A 25,713-nucleotide genomic window follows, 5' to 3' on the forward strand; every position below is an offset into this window, starting at 1 on the left:
TGATCAAAACACTTTATTTCCAAAACAAAAAAAAAATTCTTGTCTGTATGACAAAATTATTAATACTAAAATTCATTTAACAGTATTTATACTCAAAAACTAGTGTAGAAAATGGAATATACATACATAAATACTATCTACTCTTATTTACTATCTATTTACTCTTCATCTTGGTACATATTATTATGTTGCAGTCAAAACTCATAATTGTTCACACAAAATCATAACACTTTGTATGAATTTTTACTAATTGGTATAATTTTAAATCAGGCGATACCACTTTTGACTGATTTATTGCAGTTAAAAGTGCTTTTGACTAACGCCCTTGGTCAAAACCACTTTTAACTGGAAAAATTAGTCAAAAGTGATATTGACCAAGAGCATCAGTTTTGACTGTAACACATACACTACGGTAGGTAGCACGTCAGATTATAGCTTTTGAAGCAAAATGGAACCTTTTACAAGAGTCGTAAGGCACCTTTGGCACCTTTTACAAGACCTCTTAGGTCGAAAGCTTGATAAGATTTACGCTCGCCGCTATTACGGGCTTAGGGGTCTGTCTGTCTCGGCGTCAATTAACCTTCTTCATAGAAATGCGTACCTACCAAATTGAAAATTATTATCAAATACTCAGGTTTAGCTTGTAGACTGTCAACAGAATCACAACATACGGCCATTTATGCCGTATAATTATTATTATGTAGGGTTTCCCTGAAATTATGAATTTTAGTAAGTAAAGATGTATCTTAACAAAAGAACTTAAAAGGCAAAGAAAGATTCGGTGCTTGTGGTTTTATCGCGAACTTTACAAACTAGCATTTAACAACAAAGCTACAACTTGTTACACAATTATGGTGGTACAAAAAGATAGAGAAGAGGATGGGAAGGCGGTTACGGAACCTTCACTGTAAGAGTCAGATTCGCACTTGATGGTTAAATTAAAATTATGAGTAAACCTACGCCTAAGTAGTGGTGGCTCGAGTTAATTGGTTTTCTATTGTATCAACCTTAACGCATTTAATTAAAGTGTTAATTCACATAGTGATTAACTTTGTTAATAAATTAAATTAGTAGGTGTTATGATCTTACTCTTGCTAGTACTGTACTTCATTTAAATATTTAATCTTTAACATAAAGGGTGATATAAATATATATCTAAAATAGAGCTAATTAGTTCTCTTGGTCATCTTAGGTCCGGGTGAAGTCCTCATAATCACCATTTTAACCACAGGACGAAGGACTGAGAACCAAAGGACTGAAAGAAGTGAGCGGAGCAAACAAGTAGTAAGTGGAATTGTAACGGTGGAGTTATATCAGGCGCGCCGCCGCAATGTACTCGTACTAATGTAGTCGTGCAGACGATATCTAACTTTGGACACTTTCCACCCTGTAGGTTGCGTCGGGAAATGCTTTGCGCATACCCACTGGCCGATGGGGACAGTCAGTGGGTTATGTGGGTCTCTCTCTGCCAGGAGGACGGGGCCTACCCACTAAAACCCGATGGTCCTCTGGGGCCATTGAAACGAAGCCGCGAGTTATTGTCCTAAATGTTGGACATTCGTCCGCGGCTCCGTCGCAGGCTACGGCTTGCTCTTGGGCGAGCCCCTCCAGCTTCAAGGGGAACGGTGTCCGCTAACGGCGCACTGGACACTGGCTGGTAGGCGGCCGCTAGGCATCCCCACACCCGGTGGTCGAGGCCCCTACCTAAGGACGAGCGTGGAGGTTATAAACCCTCCTGCGGCGTCCTGGACGACATAGGGGCGTCAGCCGAAGCCTCTCGCTCCATCTCCGCCGCCTCCTTCTGCGACATAACTCGTAGAAAAGCGCCTAAGTTAACTATTATACCTGTCAGCGTCTAATGAAGACGCGGGGTGAATTAAGTGCTTTCCTACGCGTTACTGCAGAACTTAAATTGTTTTCTCTTATTACATAACATTATCTTTAGCGAAGGTTTTTTTAAATATTAAGCGTGCCAGCCGCTAAAACCTAAAGATATGGTCGGTCGATTCTGTCGCGAACATTGTTCTCCCGGTGTGGCAACACAAGAGGAGTAATGGTAACGGAACACTAAACTCGGATCGGAACAAGTTTTCGGACAGGTCTGCGCAAAGAGCCACCCTTTACAGCTACCTCTGCGACTCTCACAACCCCGTCGTGTCCCAGAAAAATTCTAGTAATGCGGCCGATTTTCATTATAGTTTAAACTGGCTAGTTATCTGCGCTTAGCTTTCTTGTGTGATTTGGCCATTAGTAGGTATGCGTTAATTTAAGCGTCACTTGTAAATCTCATTTTTTCAGGAATAATAACCTACCTTATTTTATTTAAATTCAAAATTATTAAGGTATATTACTTAGATGTAAATGCTAAATGTTAAGGATGGTATAGTTATACAGGGTGGAATTTTGTAATGCCACCTGACGGGAAAGTACCCTTAATGCTGTAAATAGAAAATTTAACTCAAAGAAAACATTCCTTCATTTTTGAAAAGAAAAAGAACTGCATTCAAAGATTTCCGAAAATTCACCACCATAGCATAACATTTTCTGTAAATAATTAAAATTATTTAATATTTCATGGTTTTGCCTTTCATTTAATTTATTAAGTTTATTACAGAGATTTCATTCTTATACTTAACCCTAAAGATCGATGAAATAAAAAATACAGGGTGTAATTTTTAACAGATTTTCGTTGGTTCGATTCCTGGGTGTGGCTAGCAAATTTTTGTAAATCTTGGAATGCAGTTTTATTTCTTTTCAAAAATAAAGGAATGTTTTCTTTGAGTAAAATTTTCTATCTACAATATTAAAAGTACTTTCCTTTCCCTCCAGGTGGTACTTCAAAATTCCACCCTGTATATAGGTTAAGAATAAGTAAAAGCATAATTATACTACGGCGTCTGACATTCCCGATCCACCTACCACTTTTTCAGAGAACGCCATGAAAATATGTGATATTTTCTATAAGAGTTTCAGCTCTGGTTTACGTCTTAATTTGTGCAAATTTCATGAAGATTAAGTCCACATCTCACCCATTAAAGCTTGTTATTTCATATTAATATCAAGCTAAATAAATCATGATTAAACACACATAAAATCATCAACTGAAATGAAAATGGATTAACCAAATAGTGTAACAGATTAGTGTCCACCAAAATTTCAGTATTTACCTACTGTTTCTGAAGTTTAACAACCTCGTAGCTCCAAGAATTCGTAGCGAGAGGCGCGATCTACGACTACGAGACTACGTAGAAATTGTAGATTAACTAGTGAATTGTTTGACCAGGCTTAGGCAACAGTTAGGGCACTTACACTCTAAATATTAGTTTTTGACCCGTAGATCTAGCATAGTCGCCGACCTAATCTCTCGTTCACCCAATCGCTGCCACCAAATAGTGCGGTTAGTCTTGAAACAAGAACTTGAAAATGTATCATGTTTTAATCAGATACTCTCTTATTACTCCATATTCTATTGTTTATTGCTTTACCACATTTAAGTAGTGCATTTAAATTAGGTCATACAATTTTTTACAAAGTCGTTCTTTTTTAGACGTCCAATTTGAAATAACGTACAATTGTATTCATTGCCTTTGCGTGCGACAACGACCGCACCTAGCTAACGTAATATTTGTTTAATTACATCTTTACTCAATATTTTTTATTTTATCATTTAATTGGGTTGAGATATATCGCTTATTATTATTGTGTATTACTTGTCATGCATGGTCACACAGAGCTAGGTTTTAAAGTGCATTACTACAACTAACTTGGACAGTGAAATTGTTAAGAATTATTAGATACAATTTGAGCGCAATTACAAAATTTTTGTACATCATATTATTAAGATATTAATTGTTTACAATAAACATTTTATATGATGTTGATTTTAATTTATTTGAATTTAACAAAGAAGATTTGAGATTCATAATTTTATAAGAAAAAGTACCTACAGCCATAACTTGAGATCGAACCGTGAATTGTTAATAGAAAAAAAAGTAAGGTTTTGTTATTAACCCTAAGTTGAAAGCGCATTAAAGCACGATAGACACGACACACAGTTTATGTTAAATATATTTTAGCAAGTTTGCAGTGTCTTTTACAAGAAGAACAAATCACCGTCGCGAAGTTTATAGTTTACGAGTAGGGTGTGTCACGAAACGAAATGAACTTGAAAAAAAAAAAACAATGCGCCATCGTTTCATTGTCTCAAGTATGCGACTGGGTAATCGGTTTCATTAGTTCAAACGAATCAACGAGAGCCGAGACTCGATGAGAGCGAAGTAAAAACCGTGCTGAGGCCGCCGGATACGGGTTCCCGATGGAGCGGCGGGAGGCGGGCGCGGGGCGCGGCTCCGGGAGTGCATCGGGACATTGACTGTCTGGCCCTGCCTGCGTTATCTGCAGTTGCCCTTTCGTACGATGCACCGTAAACCCTCCTGCCACCCCCTGGGAGGCACCAGACTACTGCAGCCCCCTCAGAAATTTTCCAGAATTCGCTATTGACCTGAAATAAGATGGTAAACAAGTTGGTAGATGGTTTGTTATTTTGTTGAGTATGTTTCATCAAAGGAACGCTAGTAAAAAGTAATATGCTTTGATTTTGTTGTAAACTCATTTAAAATGCAATGAAAAATACCTCCACTCCAAAATCAATTTTATAGCTCGTGTGACTACTAATTTATTTAAAAAAAAGTTATAGGTATTATGATAATAAAGTAGGTATAACAGCAATTACGCTAATTCTATATGACGTAAGGTCACAAGATAGAAAAGTAGTAAGATACAGCACCTTTGATTAATTATTTAGTGGTTATAGATAGATAGAGTTTACATTCTAAGAGCTGCAACCGCGACACACAGTATCGCTCTAAAATCGCCAGACTACGAACAAATGTTGAAGAGACGTGTTTACAAATATCCCGTTCCAACAGTTCAAACCTCCTTCGCAAAACGTCAACCGCAGAATCTCTTACCCCGGATATATAATGCCATCTGTCGAAAAGTAAATATAAAGGGATCTACTACGTATGAGGCCAAACGTTTGATTGAAACTTGGTTAAAAACACAAGATTATGCTGAGACCGAAGATATTCTAACCTAATCCTCCTTTGACACGCACACACACACATACACACCACACACGCACACGTACAGGCACACACACCCACCCACACACACACACACACCCACACACACACACGCACACACCTTCCTATTACCAATTTTAATTAAGATTTTTAATTAAAACCGTACATACCAATTTTGAAAAAAATTCTAAATTTCAATTTCCTATAATGTAATTGTTATCAAAATAGTATTTAATTGACTGTTTAATATTTACCTTACATATCATTCTGCCACTAGCTTAAAAGTAAAACTGTTTGTCCGACTGCTACTGTAATTTACTTTTAGAGTTGTGTTATTTGGCAGCTGCGATACAAGCGTGAGCTTAGTGCAGAAGCCGCTGAAAATGTTAAGTCTGTACTACTTAACAGAAATAAAGCTATTATTTATTATTATTTATTATTATTAAGAGTTGGCCTTTCCTTCCGGATATCTGGATTCGATGCTCAGGAGGGCACAAATTATTTTTATGAAAATCACACCAAAACTTTTAACAATACGAGTAGGTAGGCAGTTAGGGGCTTAGTAAGTAACGTGGTAAGGTTAATTCCGATAAATCGTTTATTTTTGTTCTTCGAAGATTCCTTCGACTTTGCTAAAAAATACGCTTCGTTCAATTTAAATTTTGAAATTTTCAACCACAATAAATATTTATTTCTTTTATTACAAGTTAGAAACAATAATGATATGAGTATCACAACATCCACGGAACAAATAGACAACACGTACACATTAATTATCAGGGGATGAGAGAGACCGGGGACCTTGACGGGATATGAGGTCAACATTTTATTCAGAGAGCTGAGATATGCGTCCCTTTTTAGATGTATAATGTACGACTGGTGTTGTTTTCCCGAGGGCGTGATATTACGATAATACATAAATTATTGCCAATAAGCCTTGAACCTGAAGTGTAAGGACCTACGCGATGCACGTGCGTTGTTTATTGACCATTGTTCAATATAACAGCCCGCTATCGTGATACGGTCATAGTCATAGCATTATGTTATAACTAATATGTATTACGTGCTTATTCAACGCGATTACGAATTGACCTTTGTTAAAAACAAAATCATCAAAATATTTTTTCTGAATAACAAAATTATATAATTTTCATACTTACCTAGGTAGACTACAGCTCATCAAGCTAACATACACTCGTAATTATTTATCATAGTTGTATGGGCGATTTTATAGCAAAAATGTACCTTCGTCTTTACGCACGTGTAACTACGTGTAATAGTTTGAGAGAATAATTAATTTGAAGATGATTATTGGGCTCTGATAAATGTTAGTGACGCACTTTGCTTAAGTGAAGCAGCAAATCGATAGCACAGCGTTGAATAGAGCTCTGTGATTGGTTCGCGTGTGACCCTGTGCGTCCACGCGCACTGTGAGTCCTCATAGTAATGTTTGTGAATACGGGCGTAAGTCTTTAAAAACCCGACTGAAATATGTTTGTGATGATCGTTATAAAATTTTAATTGTTCTTAAAAAATATTCCAAATGAAATCCAAAATGGCTTTAAAAAGGAAAAGGCAAATCCACATCGCGCTGCTCTTATCTAAAGCACGCACGCGCGCGTTTGCGTATTTTAGTTGTGCTGTTGCGGGTAAAAAATAGGCACTAGGTTAACTAATATATTGATTGGAATTTCCATTTACAAGTGCAAAACATTAATTTATGGCTATCACTTTCATTTTTAATAAAAAGTTGTACCTATACTTTTGAATAATAAAATTCCAAAAAGTGTTAGTTTCTAAAAATGGAAAGTACCTATCCAGGAAACCACAAAGGTAGCGCTTATCTATATCGCGCGTTACTTCTTTGTTTCAGTTACTTTATAAAAGTAGGTAATTTAACAGTGTAATTTTAATAAACCTGATGTATAATCGGACTAGAGCTGTCGTAAAGCCTAATGTAATGTTTAAAAAAGCGATCTGTGACAACAATCAAGGTCGGCCATAATACTCTGTTCACTGTTTTGGGCTTTGTGACCTTGGAGAGTGCGTCCTCGAGCCAAGTCAACGACAGCCAGGACCTCGGTTCGTGCTGTGAACCCTCCCCCCTGCCCGGGCCGGTTCAACCTCGCCCCACCCCCAAACCGACTAACTTCCAGAAATTTAATGAACTTAAGAATATAACCGTATCTAGAGTTAGAATTTTGGTGTAAATAAGTCGGAAACTTATTCTGCTTCATGGATTTTCTTAATGTCTAGGCTAGCGCAATAATTAAATGATGCCTTTTGTCTGAGAGATAGCTTACTACCCGTAGGTACTTTCTACTGATTTACTTAATTACCGTAAAGATTTTATAAATAAGTACCTATAGAGGTAATTGATACCATAATCAGGTTACTTGTTTGTTGTATTAGTATCAGATAGTTAAGTAAACAGATTATCTACACCTCCCCATGATAGTAAACTAATTAAATCTTTACGAAAAACTCGATACTACTAGGGATATTCTCATAAAAATGTTTGCTATCGTTGCTGTTAATATCAAAGGTTTATCTCAGACTTCGTATATCAATCTCTGCAGAACACTAAAATCGAAATATTAATTAATTAATTGAAATTACACAACATCGCGCTGCTGTAAGCGGTGACTAATTACGCCTTTAGCTTTGGCACTGGAAAGACTTCCAAGCAGATGGTTTAATAAGATTTGTGGCTTGCTGCTAATCTGTATTGGTTGCAGGGCGAAGGGTGCGGCGGGCGCGAGGGCATCGACTGCAAGCGCGGCCGACATTGAGTTACCCTTGCAAGGGCATTCCTTAGCGTTGCCAGATCCGTTTTTCTTAAAATCGGGACAAAGCGGGATTCTGGGACGAAAAGTCGGGACGTGGAAAAGGGCATTACGTACCATAATTTGTTTACTGCTATAATAATAGATAGGCCCAAAGGATGTGTGGGAGTGACTTTCAAATGGCATAAGGTTTGCTTTTGTGTTATAAATGTTGAGTGAGAAAGTTTTAAATAACTTAAATAATTAAGTAGATTTTGTTCTTTAGCGGGTTTTTCAGCATCCTCATGGTATTGATGGGAAGCGTCCTGGGAGCATTTAAAAATGGGACCGCCCTCCGAAAGCGGGACATCTGGCAATACTAGAACTCCTCTACTGCAGTTTTCAAGGCCTGGACCAAACTCACCCGCTCTTAGATACAGCTTAGCCTATTGTCAGCGGGCATACAGTTCCATGCACTATTGACATTGAAACTTTGCCGTAACAAGGGTTCAATTATACGAAAATATGCAAATTCAAAATGAAGTCGAGCTCAGTTATTATTTAATTAGCTTCAATTTATCTCATAGAAAGGATTGTAAATGATTATTTAGTGTAATTGGTAGTTAGGTGATTAATACGTCTAATTAAATTTTATTGAATGGGGCTTACGAGAGGTATTAGCTTACTGTTAATACTTTGAGAGTTAATTTATTGAACTAGAATATGACCAGTTATGGCTGTTTTTAATAGCATAGTAAAAATATAAGCACGTGCCTAATTTGCGAAGCTTTTATGATACGAGTAAGCCTAGATAACGCAGTGAATGTAATGGACGGAACTAATAAAAACTATGAACTCCTTTAGGCTGCTCATCTCCACAGTAAAGCTTTATTTTGATCTATATTCTGAGTGTAAGCTGTTATAAAATTAAAAAAAAAACACCTGAATGCAATAGTTTTCGTAGTAAAAGGCTTTTACTTTCGTGTTCATAAAAATGTGTTATAAGATATTTTACTGTACGAGTAGGTATCTATGTTACATTATACTTAGTAGCTGCTTTAGTCCAAGTCATGTCTCATACTTATAACGTGTCTTATCAAATCATGGTACAAATTCCTTTTAAATCTTAGAAGTCTGTTGATTTCTCAAGCATCTACTAGGTATGTATTTGTAGAAGCGGATACAGTTCACCACACGGTCTCCCGCCGTCTCTCCCAGTTGGCGGACTGTCTGGCGCAGTCAACGCGGTTTCCTACTGCGGGTTTCACTTGGTAATATAGCGCATCTGGTTTCCTCCACTTTTCCCTTTAAAATCAATCATCCGCTCTATGGAGTCGTTATTCCGCTTAGAGATACGAGTATGTTGAAATTATAAGGTATATGCGATTGTACTACGGCCGACAAACGCTACGTGATGCCTAGCTCCTGTCTGTACCTACATGTGTTTGTTTATACCAACGTGGGGCACATTAACTTTCCGAATATCTACCTCTATCCATTACCACATTTGTTTGGTTATTTATATTATAATAACGGAGAGGCAAAAGTATTGGCGGTAGAAGCAGAGTGGCTAACTATCAGAAAATAAAAGGAAATGCATTGTTCAAGGAAGTGTTGTAACAATTGAAAGAGGCTTGTTTACAGGATTGCACACCCATCACGAAAGCAGCAGTTTCAGGCGTTATTTAAGATCGAGAGAAGAGTTCAGTAACTTTTAAGTGGATTTAATCGGTATTGAGTATAATTACATTAATTTACATTATTAAGTTAAATATCAAGTGTAAGTACGAGTATTATTCCATATACTAGATACATAATTACTTAATAATAATATGATCTCTCATTATTTCTAATTACTATTAATATTTTAATTTTGAATATAGGTAAAAAAGTTCGTTTCATTTTCCTTGGATTTCGTCGTCGTGGAAAACTATTTTCTTGCAAAGTGTTAACTTGCAAACAGGACAATATGAGCTTTATATCTATATCTGAATACCGACATAAAAAGTGGGTAAAGTTAAATATGAAGGGTCCACTAATAAGGCACATATTCAAATAGCACCGTGTTACAATAATTTTTGTATTTCGACCAAACATCCGTCTCTGGGTCATTAAAAAATAAAGATTTATTACTGAATTTTGACTTTATTTAATACTAGCTTTCCGCCCGCGGCTTCGCGCGCGTGGACCCCTGAACCCTATTTTTTTCCAAAATAAAATTTAGCCTATGTTACTCGTGGATAATGTAGCTTTCGAATGGTGAAAGAATTTTTTAAAACGGTCCAGTAGTTTTTCAGCCTATTCATTACAACCAAACAAACAAACAAACAAAGTTTTCCTCTTTATAATATTAGTATAGATAGTGAGTGTGAGAAAAATAAATGTGATAAATAGACTGATAATAACTTGACAATATAGTAGCCTCAGTATTCTTTTCGTTGGTTGTAGACATTCTTAAAATCTTATTCATTGTTTTAGTGCTACGAGCATTCTTTATTTTAATGGTTACTAAACATTTCGCCAGTACCTAGAGAATCTTCCAGAAATGGGTCGTTATAGTTGAAGCGGCTTTAAAAACCGCGTTGGCGGTAGACGTCTGAGGACCTGCTTATAGCCTGGGGAGGAACGCACTGTCCCGCCGGCGGGTATCGATCGCGGCGCGGTGCAGGATGCACTCACACCGATTTACTCTTGTTCAAGAATTATATTTTTTTACATTATTAACCACTAGTTAATGATTTTTTGTTCTGGTTTATAATTTTGCACGGAAAAGTGCGTGGTAGAATACAAAACTTTTGCTGTAAGTTTTCATGTAAAGATTCTAAGTTAAAACTTAATACTGATAGCAACTAACTATAAGTATTAGTTTTTGAAACAGTAATTCATAAACATTTTCATGTAAAACAGTTGCATTTATATGGTTTGCACTGGCAAAAAGTTATTGTAGAGCTGAGCTTCTAACTCTACACGCATTAACTTTACGAACATTCCACCTTAGTCAAAATATGTGGTAGTTTGGCTGTTTCGCCACTGTCACATGGAAGTAAAGTGAAAATTTTATTCAATGTGCATTACTTTTTACTTACTTGCAGTAACTAGTAGTCAGGAAAATATTTACAACTTACGAACTTAATTCGAATTGGTCATGTTAAACAAAGTTTCAGTTTGTCTATTGTATTTTAATTTAAGAGCAATAAAGAAGACAAAGATTTAGTGCTTCTATTGGAAAACATTTTGCAGGAAATACTTATTCTTAATTGTTTTGTAACTTTAACTTATAGTTCAAAGTTAATTAAAACATTTTGTACGTTTTAATTTTTTTTATGATATAGGTACTTACACTTTGATTAATTTTCATAGTGATAGGTTTCATAGACAAATAAATATTTTTAAAGGTTTATTATCTCTATGCACGGTGTGAGTGCAAGTCCCATCCTGTCTGGTGCACGGCGCATGCGCGCGCTCCAGACACCCTCCGGTGCACCCCATTGCTTCGTGTCCTGGTGCCCTTCCCATAGCAGCCAACTTTCACTCCGAGCCAGACCCGACTATACCTCTATCTATAAAAACTATCGACAATATCGCAATGCGTCTATCCAAAATGATTCCCTTATTTCCTCACTCGTTAGGTTCAAATTATTGCATGCATTCTCCACTGCTCATCCCCAGCTTTCATGTTTGAAAAGATTATGACGTAAACTTGTTTAGGCGCTTGGTAGAAACGAGAATGCTAGAGCTTCTAAGTTATGTAAAGTGAACGCAATATCATTTGAAATAAATTGAATCTGTAATGAGAAATTTATTTATTAGAAACTAAGGAATTTAATCTATTTTCGCAAATAGCAAAAACATGCGTTCATTGCTTCATGAGACACTCCAATTTTACCATGCCTGACTCTACTCGTACATCAAAATGTTTTCACTAATATGTCTTTATAAAAATCCATTAGCCATTTGCTTCGCGTAGTAGTAGTTTTAGTTGGGTAAACTTAAATTATGGAATGAAAACCATTTCAGCGAGCAGGCTATAATTCTGCGAAATAACGTTAGAGCTTTTTCCATAAAATTCGTTTTGCAGGGTCAGGGAACGCAAAGGTCACCTAGTACAAAGGACTTACCAGGTTATATTTTGGCCTTCGCAAATAATTTTTGTAATGGCGAAGTTTTAAGTGATTATATGACAATTACACTTGCTGTTACATGCTGTTTTTGATTTGATTAAAACTGTTAATATTATGTTTATGTGACATGATATTAATAATCTAAATGAGTAGTGCCCTAGTGTATGAAACGGAAATGACTACTGGCTACATGCAGCCTACTAAACTTAATTGTTTGTTTGTAAACCACAACGTCAGGCTTTAGTAAGTCAAACTGCTCAAAGGGTATCGTGCCACGAATGAAAGGCTATGAGTAAACCGTAAAACATGCAAGTTAAAGTTTTTCCTACGTGTTTTGTTTGAGTTGTTTTCGAAGAATATACCTAACAATAACTTAAATGTATTGGAAGTCAAATCACCGATTCAGGTTCATTGAGACTTGTCGCCAAAATAGACGTCAGCGTTGGTTGGTCTCGACCGTGAGCCGCCAGTGGCAGTGACCCCGGCGCACCCTGCGACTGCACCGCCCGACGCCACCGCCGCCCACGCCTAATGCCCGACACCCCCGCCCGCCTTCACGGTTCAAAACTATGTATTTAGACAATCAAATTGGACTACGTGCATTTTAAAAGTAATCAAACCTATCATCGATTTACGAACGACACATTTTTGAGGTCAAAGAGTATAAAGATATCGATTGATCGCGATTAATTCATTGATATCAGACATTTCTTCCACATTCGTCTATTTATTTAAATCATGAATTGTGGAAAATTTGAAGCACGGGACCGAGTCATTGCTTGAGGTGCGTGCCAAGAGTCAAAAACAAAACTGCCTCGCGCACGTTTGAAGGCGATAAGGGATTAGCGTTATATCTTCAATCGGAGATAGAGTGATGCTTCTGTTTAATGCACACGCGTGGTGTTATCTAGCAGATAGTTATCAGCAGCTAAGCGACGTGCCCCGCGGTCAGGATCGATTGCCGAGACTCGTATCGCGTGGACGACGGAAACAGAGTCACTGTTACGTATTATTCGGCCAAAATTGACCGAGTTTAAAGATTCAGCTAAAGTTACTTCTGCGTTTTATTAAAAAAATGCAATTTCTATATGATTTAAAGCTTTGTTTTGTTTCGTTTCTTCTTTGCAATATAGTTTTGGAGTATGTTAAATAGGATTGAATTGGAATACAGGATGTATTGAAGAGTGTTTTAGGGAAGATATAGAAGTTTGCGTCCATACTCTTGTAATGATGTTATTTCATGATGCAAGCGTATTCCTAAGATTAGAAAACTTGTATTGAAAATAATAATTTCAGCTTATTGCACTCGGATACTGTATTTCTCGTGGCGTCTCAGATAAAAAATATTTTTTTCAGTAAGGACGTTTTATGGAGGACACTCTAAAGGTAAGATTATGCTGAAATTCTTTCCTGAAAAGACGCCTTAATAGATACGTATTGAATAATTGCGATAAATTATGCACAAGGTAATCGCCGGTGACCTTACAAGACCATTTTGTTTCCTACATATTCTTATCTTTAGGATTAACGTCACAAGTATTTCACATCTATTTTGTCTCGTCCTAGATTTTCTAGGTAAAGTTATGCTGTAAGTTTACAACAATTCAAAATTTATTCTGTAAGAAACTTCGGAATAATAAAGAACTATGCTCGATGATTGAACTACATAGTAGATTCTAATCTAAAGTATTACAGTTTTTAATGATGTTCCACCTATAAGTTTTGATTTATTTGGTTAAACCACGCCAGATTTTAAATCATTTGAGCTCCGAGGACACCAGTATTTTTAAAACTCAAGTTAGTATTTTAAAGACGTAGTGTGAGTCAGGTCAAGTTTTTATTCATATGTGTGTCAATTCATTGACTCAAGGTCGAGGACATGTAGAAAAATGTGTTAGAATATGACTTGTTGAATTATTAACTGTAGGCTGAAACGACATTCAAAGTTGGGCGCTACTAGGTACTTTGACTGTCATCGTTATTGTATTTATGACAATGAAATATGATGACTCTACAGAAATCACACCATCATACATAAGTAATAGTTAATTATCTTCTATTGATATGGTTATTCTTAGTTGTTCTTAGTTAAATTATATTATAGGAAGGTTTTTTTATCCTCGGAATTAAACGTTTTTGTAAGTGGTGTAAGTAGAGCTTTAAAGTCGCTGAACTCAGTAGCAAAATGTTAATATCAATAATGCCATTTTGGTTTAATTATGTATTAAATATTTAGTTTTTCACAGTTGATTACGCGAATGTACATATTTTAAGTAATTAATCAATTAGCACAGTTTTTTTCTATTGAACTATACCTAATTTCAGCGCATAGATACGTGCTCCTTTGTGTTAGAATAGTAATAGATATTGCAAGGTGTCGTCGGGGTACAGTGCACTCGAGTAAAGGTCAGAGTTAAGGTTAAAGTTGATGTCGGATGGGCGTTGCAGCGGCGTCGTCGGCGCTGGGCGGGCGCTGCAGGGAGCAGGGCGCAGGGCGCAGGGCAGCACCTGGGGCGCGGGCGCGGGGCGCGGGGCGCCGTGCAGATTCACTTTCGTCCAGCCGCGGCCGCCCGCCACGCCAGTGAGAGAAAGTTAGCCGCCGCGAGCGAACGACTCTCGCGAGCAGCGAGGAGCGGCGTGCCGCGCACGCACGATACGCGCTCACCCCGCCGGCCTTGCACTTCCCATGCAACAGTAAACAAAATGCGCTGAAATGTCAATGTAAACAAGAAGATTTCCGCATTCTATGTGTATTTATTAATTATGTGTGGATTGTTTGAGAACTTTTGAACAGTTTTTTTGTTGAATTAGACTGATATAGAGACTTGAACTTGAAGTTTTTGAGGACGGAACAATGCAGTGTTTTCCCAAGTTGTCGCCTAAGCGCGAGCCGGCCGATGTGGGGTACGAGATGGAGGTGATGCCGGCGGTGCGGCGGCTGGAGCTGCCGGCGCCGCCGGGCAAGGAGTTCCGCGCGCCCGTGCTGCTGGCTGCGCCGGCGCCGATGGCCGCGCACTCGGTGATCCAGTGCATGAGGCCACCGCCGCCACCGCCGCCTCCGCCGCCACCACGGCTTCTCAAACCACCCTCCTTCGAGGAACCATCCAGCTCCATTCCAGATCTAGGTAAGATTTAATGTAGAGTTTCTCAGATTAATAATATTGGCAATATTGCAGGTGCTTACCTGTTTATTGATTGTTATTATGTTATTCGTATTAACTAATAACGAAGTAATAATTTCTGATCAGATGGAAAATAAGCATATCTAGTTACTTCAATCGTCTGTAATTGATAACGAATTGCGCCTATTGTTTATTTCGGGCATAAATTGTCGAATGCCTACCTAAAAATATTCAGAAAAATAAAATTGACATTGAAAATTATTATGTAACTTCCTAAAAGTATTAGGTGAATTCAGATAGATTCACGAAGGTATCGAATAAATTTACAGTTTACGTAAGTATTTTATCAAGGTCAATTCTGCTAGGACGTGGTATTAGCGGTTATTTATGTTTAAAATGTTTGTTTGTATAAATTTTTCGAGAACCTTGGATTATAGAAACTAGGTGACATGTCGATAAACAATGTTGTGATTGACCAGAATTTTGCCTCACCTTGGCCGAGGCAAATACTTCCTGCTTCGGAAAATTGTAACGTGTTGCTCGCTTCCGCGTCATGACGCGAAGGCCGCGGTACGACATACTGCACTGATCTGTCGTTTTTGCATTTACTAATTAACCATCTTGTGTGTATTTATTGGAACTACTCGTACCTACGAGTATTATTTACTATTCAATAGATAGATTTTCCTCAAGAGTCTACTTAAAGTTTTTATAGAGACAATCTGGCATACATGATTTAGCCAAGTGAACTTTTGAATGTTGTTTTAAATACTCAAACGAACAGTCAAGTCAAATTTTCCGCATAAAAACTCTTAAAAATAAATGTAGAGTTTTATATGGCAGTTTATAAGTTAAGTTCAAGGTGCAAAACAAAAAGTTGACCATGAATTTTTTATCTCATAAGAGTCTCTTTTTAAAACATAGCTTAGCCTTACTTAGAAGATCATTTGCCATACACGACATTTTTCCAAAATCTCCATTTCTATAATTGTTAGCATCGATAAAGTAAATTATAAATGAAAGACTATCCCAAAAACAACATATTATGTAAATGTATAAAAGCAGCTAAGTTTGATAGATAGAACAGGATACAAACGATACTTTCAGCATCAGAGTATGTGTTGAGAAGAAAATTATCCAGGGAAAATTATTCAGGTTTTGAAAAGAGCCCTCCATAGGTATTAAAGTAAGATAATTTCCAATTAGGTATGTCACCGTTGACAACTTCGTTTTCAAATTGTTGCACAATAGAGCATAACGTGTTATCTCATTGAGAAATTCACCTGAAAATTTTCGTGATGACGAATTTTTTCGACTTTTCTAGAAGAATCTGAAATTTATGTAGAAAGAGACGTATGAAGTTAAAATATTGATTTATTATGTCTTCTGGGACTATAGAGAAGGGCGATCGCAAGACTTATGGCAATCAAGGACTAAAAATGGTTTAATAACACCAAGCTTCAGAAAAAACTGAAGGCTTCTGAAACCAATCAGTCAATATCAGTTCTCTTTATATTTTCAAAAAAGAACTATCATTAATACAAATTTTATACATTCTCCGCGTACAATAATTTAAGATATTGAATGATTTTCCTGTAGGATATTTTTGATAAATACCTATAGCGGTGTAGGATTTTTTATTCTTTCTGTATTTCCTTACGAAGATAATCGTACTGGGACGAATTATTAATATTAGTGTAACTTAGGTACCTGACCTAAACAATACAAACTTTTTGACCATCAAAACCGGATTGCGATTGTCCTTTATTATTCTTTAAACGATGCAAACAAAAAATCTCATTTAGCATCTTAGATAAACATGCGCTGGGGCACGTGAGTGATAACGTCGTGGGTGTTTGATATTATAGGAAATAATTACACTATCTTCAATGCATATCACGTGTGAAATTGAAAAATTTAAAATGTTATTTATTATTCGCAATCATTTTGACTTAATTAGGTATATAAAATATACGCCATTATTAAGACTATGTCTTACATTATGGAAGTAACATTGATGCAGTTGGTTTTGGATTAGTATTTTTCTATTAAATTGTTATTTGGTTCCTAAAATTTCAGTGGATGTTATTTTCCGTAAAAAGCTTTAATTTTTCAGGAATTAAATTTTCTATTTTTATGAACATTTCAACATTAGGTTTACAGCAACTTTATATAACCCTTTTGAGAGATGTTAAATTGTAAGAAACAATACTTAATTTATCGTGGAAATGGTGGAAACGTTTAAGGCCGGTCACACATTACTTATTCGGTTTTTTTGCAGTCAATCTTAAGAATCAATTAATATGATTGTATCGATGCTGCAGTTACGTGTTTGAATAGTTGCCTGTGCATAAAATTAAGTGGTTAATGATTTATTTGATGTTTTATCGTTTTTCCATCGATCGGGTCGTTTTTGGATCAGCCATACATAGATACTTGTACCTATCACGACTGCAACTGCCATGTAGAGACGGTGGCAGCACTGTATCACCACTGCATTGTGTACACAACGACTTATCGCCACTGTAGGCTGTATCGCGATTGAATAGTTGAAAAAGCCGCAATGTGTTAAGGGCCTAAAAAGTGCTTTTTCATGTTAAGTTTTAGTTGTCATAAAAAAATAAAGTACATACCTAAGCGTTAACTTAAATGTCTTATATGAAATATGAACTAAAAATACGGAAGTAAAATCAACCATTTCATTATTATTACATACGAACGTAAGTAGGGGAGCGAGGGGCTTGTTATAACAGTTTTCATTAAAACTAATATATCTTGAGATCTATTGATTAAATGTCTACTAAATAAAGATGGATGGATGCTGTAACTCTTCCTGTACCAAATCAAGTAAAAATAATACCATAAATATTGGTCATTATTTTACAATCAATTATTTTCTAGAAGAAGTGCGGTGTTACAACTTACCTCGTGCTTGGGGCAAGTTGTAACATCTACCGGGGCAAGTTGTAACATCTACCGGGGCAAGTAGTAACGCCAAAAAAACGACAATAACACCTTTAATCATTTATTCTTTGCTTGTTTTTTTAATAAAATTCACATCTTTTAAAAGTAAGTATTATACAGGGTGTTAGGTAAATGGGTTTATGAGCCGACACTAGCCCATGTTAACATGGTCATATAAATGGTATGGTGAAGTCAGAGATATCATCATTTTAATTTTTTAAATTTTCATACAAAATAAATTTTATAAAATCCGATTTGTATGAAAATTAAAATAACTAAAATGAAGATATCAATTTTAAATTAAAATAACTAAAATGAAGATACACTTTTTTAATTGATATTAAAATAACTAAAACGAAGATACAATTTTTTAGTAAGCAACACCTAAAAATTAAGTAATAAGCAGTCTTATTTAGTTAAAAAAAACACTACTTGTAACATGTTACAACAAGCCCCCGCATTTTGTTACAACTAACCCCATGGTATGATTTTTAACATTTATCAAGATAACTATTTAAACAATTTAGCAATCATAAAAACTGTTACACATTATCAGAGATAGATAAATTTGAATGGAAATAAGATATAGAACATTTGAAATTAGTCAGTAATAATAACGCAATCCGAAATTTTACGACAGTACAATTTTATATTACCTGGCAAAAATGAAGCACGTGCACAATTTCGCTCACTGCGCCGGCCGGCGGGACACTAGCTATGGCAACATGATACGGCGCGGTTTATAGGTTAAATCGAGTCAAAGACATACGTCAATTGCGTTTAAGATCCTAGTGAAAAGAGCCTGTTACTACTTACCCCTGTTACAACAAGCCCCTCGCTCCCCTACATGATAGAGTCAATTCTGCTATGATTATTTACTACAAATACAACAATAAAACATTTATTAAAAAAAAACGCAGAGAAGTTTGAATATAAATAATCCCGTAACAGTACCTACTTATTTTTGCGAATGGAAGATTAGATAATTATCACAAGGTCAGAACGCCGTGTAGTGACGACGCGTCATTCGGTGTCATTGAGGTCACTGTGACATTGGGCCGATAACAGTGACAAAATAATAGCCATATCTTATCTGGCAATGTCATATGCGCGGGCGCAACAGGTGCGCGCGACCCCTGCACCCTGATCGTTTGCGGAGCCGGAGCGAGGATCTGACAGCTATCCAAGTGACTCATTTAATTCGCGCTGGAACAGGACTAAATTGTTCTGGCTCGGCAGGTCAGGGTTACGTAAAGGACACGGAAAGGACTTTTAACTTTAGTCTCGACTTTGAAGCGGCTCTGTCTTGGAGTTTATTTTAACGCACTGCGGCTTGGCTGCGTGATTTTGAAAGATTTTTTTACCTTTCTTTAAACCAGATCCACCTATATTTTTATCTAAAATGTCTTTGTTTGAATTAGCTGCTTCAAATTATCAACTACGTATAACTGGGGCTTAGAGACTATAATAGTTTACTGTAGGTACTCTGTCTTCCAACTTTTATTTATCTCGTAGACTTTGTGAGCCTCCACCGTTAGCAATAATGTGTTTTCAGTCGTACCATCGACCCTTCATCGACCAAATAAGTTTATTATCAAGTTATCGGAAAATGTCAAATCAACTAATAAAGTAGGCTGGCGGAAGTATTGTGTTGGCCTTGTTCTTCCAAGGATAGTAAATGGTCATTCGATCAGAAGCGTCCCTGGATAAATAGACAGAGACTTAATACTACCTGAGCGCTTGTCAGTCTGTGGAGCCGTTGATCACTTAGTAGATAAGATAGATTCACATCACCCACCCATAGTTGTTACTCTCTCAATACCTAATCGAAAAACATTGAAACCTAAACGGATCAGAAAATTAAACTTCTTTGCTTGTAACTACGATGAGATCAATAAAGAATTAGCTTTATTGGTCTGGTCTAATATTCTCGAGAATGTATGCGATACTAACGAAATGGTGAAAAAATTATATGATAACATTATGCCAATCGTATATAAACATACCCCTTATAAGACTCAACGAGACTCAAAGTATCCCATCTGGTTCAGCAAGCCTCTTATACAGGCTCTAAAAGAAAAAGCCAAGTACCACTCAAGATATAAAAAGTACCACAATCCTATGGATAAACTCACATTTGACATTTTGAGGGAACGTTGTGACACTTTAATTAACGAAAATTATGCCACCTTCAAAATGCAGGCGAGAGATAATTTACGTGACAGGCCTAAATATTTTTGGCAATTTGTTAATGGTAGTAAGGCAGGTCGTATTACTATTCCTAATGATATGGTCTTTGAGTCGGAATCTGTGAGTGGAGGACAAAAAGTTTGTGACCTGTTTTCAAAATATTTTCAAACAGTTTATAATAAATATAATACTCCAAATCTATTAGTTTCTCGAAATACATTTCAGATTGATGATAATGCACTTCCTCTCAGCAGTTTCTCAATATCCGAAGATGAAATTTTAGAACATCTCTCAACGTTGGACTGTAGCAAGGGGGCTGGGCCTGACTTGTTACCACCCCTTTTCCTCAGGATTTGCGCTAAAACCTTATACATACCGCTGTCTCACATATACAACGCATCATTGCAAACAGGAGTTTTTCCTGATTTGTGGAAAATTGCACATCTTACCCCAATTCATAAATCAGGTGACCAAAATGACGTCAGTAACTATAGACCTATTTCCATTCTTTCTGTTGCTGGTAAAATCTTTGAATCTATTGTCCAAAAAAGAGTTTACAACCATGTAAAACGATTAATACACCCAAATCAGCATGGCTTTCTGCCCAAAAAATCAACAGTCTCGAACTTGGTAAGTTATGTTAGCGATATATGTGACACTTTGGACAAGCAGGGAGAAGTTCATGCTTTTTACGCTGATTTCCGAAAAGCCTTCGATCTAGTTGACCATGATATGCTGCTGCTGAAACTGGAAGGCGTTGGTATTCACGGATCGCTGCTCAGATGGTGTGAGTCTTATCTCAAAAATCGCTCTCAGATTGTCAACTTGTATGGACATACTTCAGTAGCACAACTGGTGCCTTCAGGGGTACCTCAAGGCTCCCACTTAGGACCTTTGTTCTTTGTCTTATTCATCAACGACCTATCTTCTTGTATCAATTCGCAGTTCAAAATGTATGCTGATGACTTAAAAATTTATCGCGAAATTAATAATACTGATGATGTTCATACTTTGCAGGTGGATATTGGTAAGGTTCAGGACTGGTGTAAACTTAATGGCATGGTTTTGAATACGGGTAAATGTTTTGTGATTCGATTTACACGAAAATTACTTCCAATTACCTCAACCTACTTTATTAACGAGGTCCCTTTGATCGAACTTTCCAGTATAAGAGATTTAGGAGTGATAATCGATAGCAAATTAACTTTTAATCAGCACATAGATTCTATTATTAAAAAGACCTCTAAGCTCAGTGGCTTCATCGCACGACAGATGAATATTTTGAAAGAACCTCAGATCACAGTTGTTATCTTTAACAGTCTAGTCCGCAGTATACTGGAGTACTGTAGCCCGGTGTGGAGCCCCGACTACCAAGTCCATTCAAATAGACTGGAGCGTGTACAAAAACGCTTCTTGTATCATCTTAGCTATTCAGATAACATGTGTCGTTCACTACAGTCCTATGAGGCTCGCCTTTCACACTATGGTCTTACTCCATTGCACATCCGTAGGAAAGCTTCTGATTTACTTTTCCTTTTCAAGGTCGTTAATGGTCTTATCGATGCCCCGGATATACTGGAACGTTTAAAATTTGCCGTACCTCGTAGTAGCAGCCGCGTGCAAAATCGAAAGACGTTTTCTATCCCTCCGTGCAGGACTCGACTCGGTCAGCACTCCCCGTTACATCGCATGTGTACTTGCTACAATTCTATGCGTTTTGTCTTTGACATCTTTTTTGGTTCTCTCGTCTCCGCCAAGCGCCGTATCAATACGGCTATTCTTGATTTAAAATAGTCTAAAATTAGTCCAAATTTTGTTTAGTTCTGTGTAAATGTAAGATCTGGTTCATCTGTGTAATATTCTTAATTTAAGGTGGTTTAATTAATTATTTTTATATGCATGCTGTGCTTACATCGAGTAGGGTAAATCAGTATGAATTGATTTTACACTCATTACTTACTTTTGCATGATATTTGATTGTACCCAGTTTTGTAAGCCAAATAAAAAAAAAAAAAAAAAAAAAAAAAAAAAAAAATACTATGGGAGAGATAATGAAGTGATTGACGATGAAAATGAAAGAGTTGGAGTAGAGTATAGATAGATCTACCGACACAGTGAGCTGAGTGATGTTAGTGCCTTTTTCCTGTGATTATCCGTTCCGCGTGCGTGTAGCCCGCAGAATAGGAAAAAAATGTATGAAATAATGAAATGACCAGATCCGCACGCGTGGCGAAATCTGCATTATAGGAAAAAGGCACTAATATGCTCGTCTTTCAAATTTATTATTCAACAACGTCATGAATTCTAATTTTTTTTAACATTGAAAACTCATCTTCTTACGTCTAAAAACCACGTCATGTAAATTACTCAGGAAAACATAGGTAAATGACAATAATATAAATAAACAATCTCAAACAATGTTGTTCCTTCTTGACCTTTAATAGTATAATTTATGCAAACGGATAAGTTTTTGTAGTATGTAATAATTTTGTAGAATGTAATAAAATATTGACATAAATATAATAGGAGATCTTCATCGACTTTTAAAATTGTATGAAAAATACTAAAATGATATTATTCCAATTTCAGAGAATCTTTTAATAATACTCACAGGGGCAGAATATTTCCTATGTCAGGCAACTAACATTTGAAGATTATCAATATGAAATACAATATGACGTATCGCTTTTATGTGGTCACATCTCATGACGACTAGGTACACCATTATGTTGGAGGTAATTTTTGAAGTATCAGTAAAGTATCAGAATTCTATACACACAGGAATTTGCACAAGTCGTATGATGTGAGTTCGCATGCAAATTAGAACCTTAATGCATCGAAATACGTGCCCTATATATTTTGTGCCAGAGTATCACACAGCGCGTTATCACCACATAACCTTCTGTTAGAGCAAATTACTTCCCGCTGATAATCATTTGTGATATTATCGCTCTCTGCCTTCCTGGTTTTAGGACGATATTCATAATTTATATAATGCAATTTTATCAACAAGGTCTTCATTAATCCTTTCTATGAGACTATTTGTTATATTTATTTCAATGTCATACAAAGTACTTCCATACTTTGTATGAAGGTACATAATCATGATGCTATGTTTGAAAATGGAAGATCGTTCAATGTAAATAGGTACGTTTCATTTTTGCGGTGGAAGAGTAATTTAGGGAAAATTACTTCTGCAACATCTCATTCTAATTAAGTAAGATCCAGGGAAAACATCTTGAACGAAATCGTAATTATTCAAAAGCAAATAAAACAAGGGAACGTTAAAGAACCTACGTTATTTCTTTATCTATGAATGATGTCATAATGTAGAGCTATATGAAGTTATAATATGTGTTGTTCTGTATCGATTAATTATTTAACTATAGACCGTTTTATAACGCTATATATATAATTTATCCGATGAATGACACTTTTTGTAAGGAAAATAGATTTTTTTTAAACATTATTCTGCTGACAAAAGTACGTGATCGAAGAATTGCCCGAAAACGACCGAGTCTAGATATTTATAGAACGGAAAAATGTTATTTTGGGTTTATACAGTATAGTTAACCTTGAATACTTACCTCTTTTAATTTATCAAATCATGTTTTGATAGAAGTTAATGTTTACCTATATTTATTCTTTAATAAGGTGACCCACAATTATAATAATAAACAAGTCTTCGATAAACTTGCTCATTCTATGATAATTCATTTACTTGGTAATGTGTTAAGTTGTGAAGTCCGGAAGACAATATAGAATCGCTTTGCTCTACAAGCGTTCAATCGAGATGACACATACGTATGTAGGTACGTACCGTGTTGTGTGAGTACACAGGGAAGTGCTGGCTCGCAACCTTGGCCGAGGTCGCATGCGCGTCACTCGCAACACTTATAATAAATTGTTTCATAACACATCAACAAGTGTCGTGTAAATCCAGCTAATTGCTATCATTACCGAAGGCGTTTGATCAGTTGGTATGGAAACAAGTGAGCCTCTAAAAGGTCTATTCACTCTGCCCCCTCCCCGCGAGCTGCGCGGCCTTCGCTTTGAACCCCTCCCACGCCTCCATCAACCCCGACGGTGTGACCGAGCAGGGGTCATGGTCACACGTATTTCTGAAGCACGTGCCCTGTCTATTTTTTATTAAAGCTACAGTTAATAATACCTTGGAATAGTAAAATTTGTACTTATAAGGCTGTATAATACTTTATTAGGAGAAGAAAGGTATATTTCATAGTACTGAAACCTTTAAAGAAAAATAGTTTCAGACATTAAATAGCCATTTCATCCTATTCTGGGTATTAAATACAGTCGTCTCAGCTCTTATTGTGTATCTTGATGATTTTAGTTGGAAATGAGGTGTTTATTACATTTTACCATTGTGCTAGCGAAGAGAAATGATAAATTCTACAATATTTCACCAGCACAATATTATGAACACAAATAATGAAGGTGTGATAATAAACCCGATCTTTATTACTTATCAAGTACCTACTCCACGCATGTAACGTATGTTACTACTTTGTAAGTAAGTAGGTAGTACTTTATCAAGGTTCGCCACGGTCACGGTCACGGGTAGCAAATGAATAAACTTCAAGTACTTAGCTAAACCGAAGCATTAATTCTTACTTCTAATCACATCCTTTAAATTAACGTGACGCGTGATTAAAGTTCATTAAGCAGTGACTTGATTGAAACTTAAAATATTGATTGTCTTAATTTTCTTTTCCTCACCTCATACTATGATGATAATAACAATATTGTAAGTCATTCACCTCTGGGTTATGACGTAAAAGCTGTTATCTTTAGGTCATACCAAAGTGACCCATTAGTACATTTACAGTATTATCAAGGATCAAAAATGCATATCAGTAACAAAAACAAAGAACATTCAGTTGACACGAATAATCAGAGAACATAACTTTATGTTTCTGATTGTGCAAGTCCAGAGTTGCAATGAAGGTCATTGATAAGAAATCTGCAATATTACCTGATGTGCTTTATGCCAAGAACAATAAAAACGTAACAATCTCGAGATTTACTAAGCCAATAGCAATTTATATGACGATTCAACCGGTTTTGGATTCAATTGAGATGTTGATGTTCATTTTTGTGTTTATCTGTATCGGTCAAAAGAGTCCATTTGGGAAAGACCAAATGCATCTCACTCAAAGTCCTCTGTTTGTGATGTTCACAAAAAATATAGATTTGCTAGAGAGATGTGTTTGATGACTATGGAAATTGAATGTAATGGTGGTAATGGGTTTAAAAGGCTTTTGGCCACCGAGTATTACGAGTATAATGCTTTCAGGTTTCACAGCCTTGCCTCAGGGGCGCAGCCTTCACCGAGGCAGCCTTGACATTGTGTCCGCTACGCACCCTTGACCGGTTCGGTTTACATGAGGAAGAGCATTTTAATAATATGATTTTAATGGCCAGCAACTATGGAGTTATCGATCTG

At 36.5% G+C, this 25,713-nt stretch overlaps 1 protein-coding gene across 1 annotated transcript in view; it reads left to right on the plus strand.

The window, feature by feature from the left end:
* The first annotated feature begins 14,590 nt into the window (after positions 1-14,590).
* LOC135071888 (ecdysone-inducible protein E75) overlaps positions 14,591-25,713 on the plus strand; it is a 111,582-nt gene continuing 100,459 nt past the window's right edge. The window contains exon 1 of the mRNA XM_063965739.1: positions 14,591-15,095. Coding sequence (XP_063821809.1) covers positions 14,825-15,095 — 271 coding nt within the window. The 5' untranslated portion in view covers positions 14,591-14,824. The remainder of the gene's footprint in view (positions 15,096-25,713) is intronic.

Source organism: Ostrinia nubilalis, chromosome 5, assembly GCF_963855985.1.
Source record: "Ostrinia nubilalis chromosome 5, ilOstNubi1.1, whole genome shotgun sequence".
In the NCBI taxonomy this organism is placed as follows: Eukaryota; Metazoa; Arthropoda; class Insecta; order Lepidoptera; family Crambidae; genus Ostrinia; species Ostrinia nubilalis.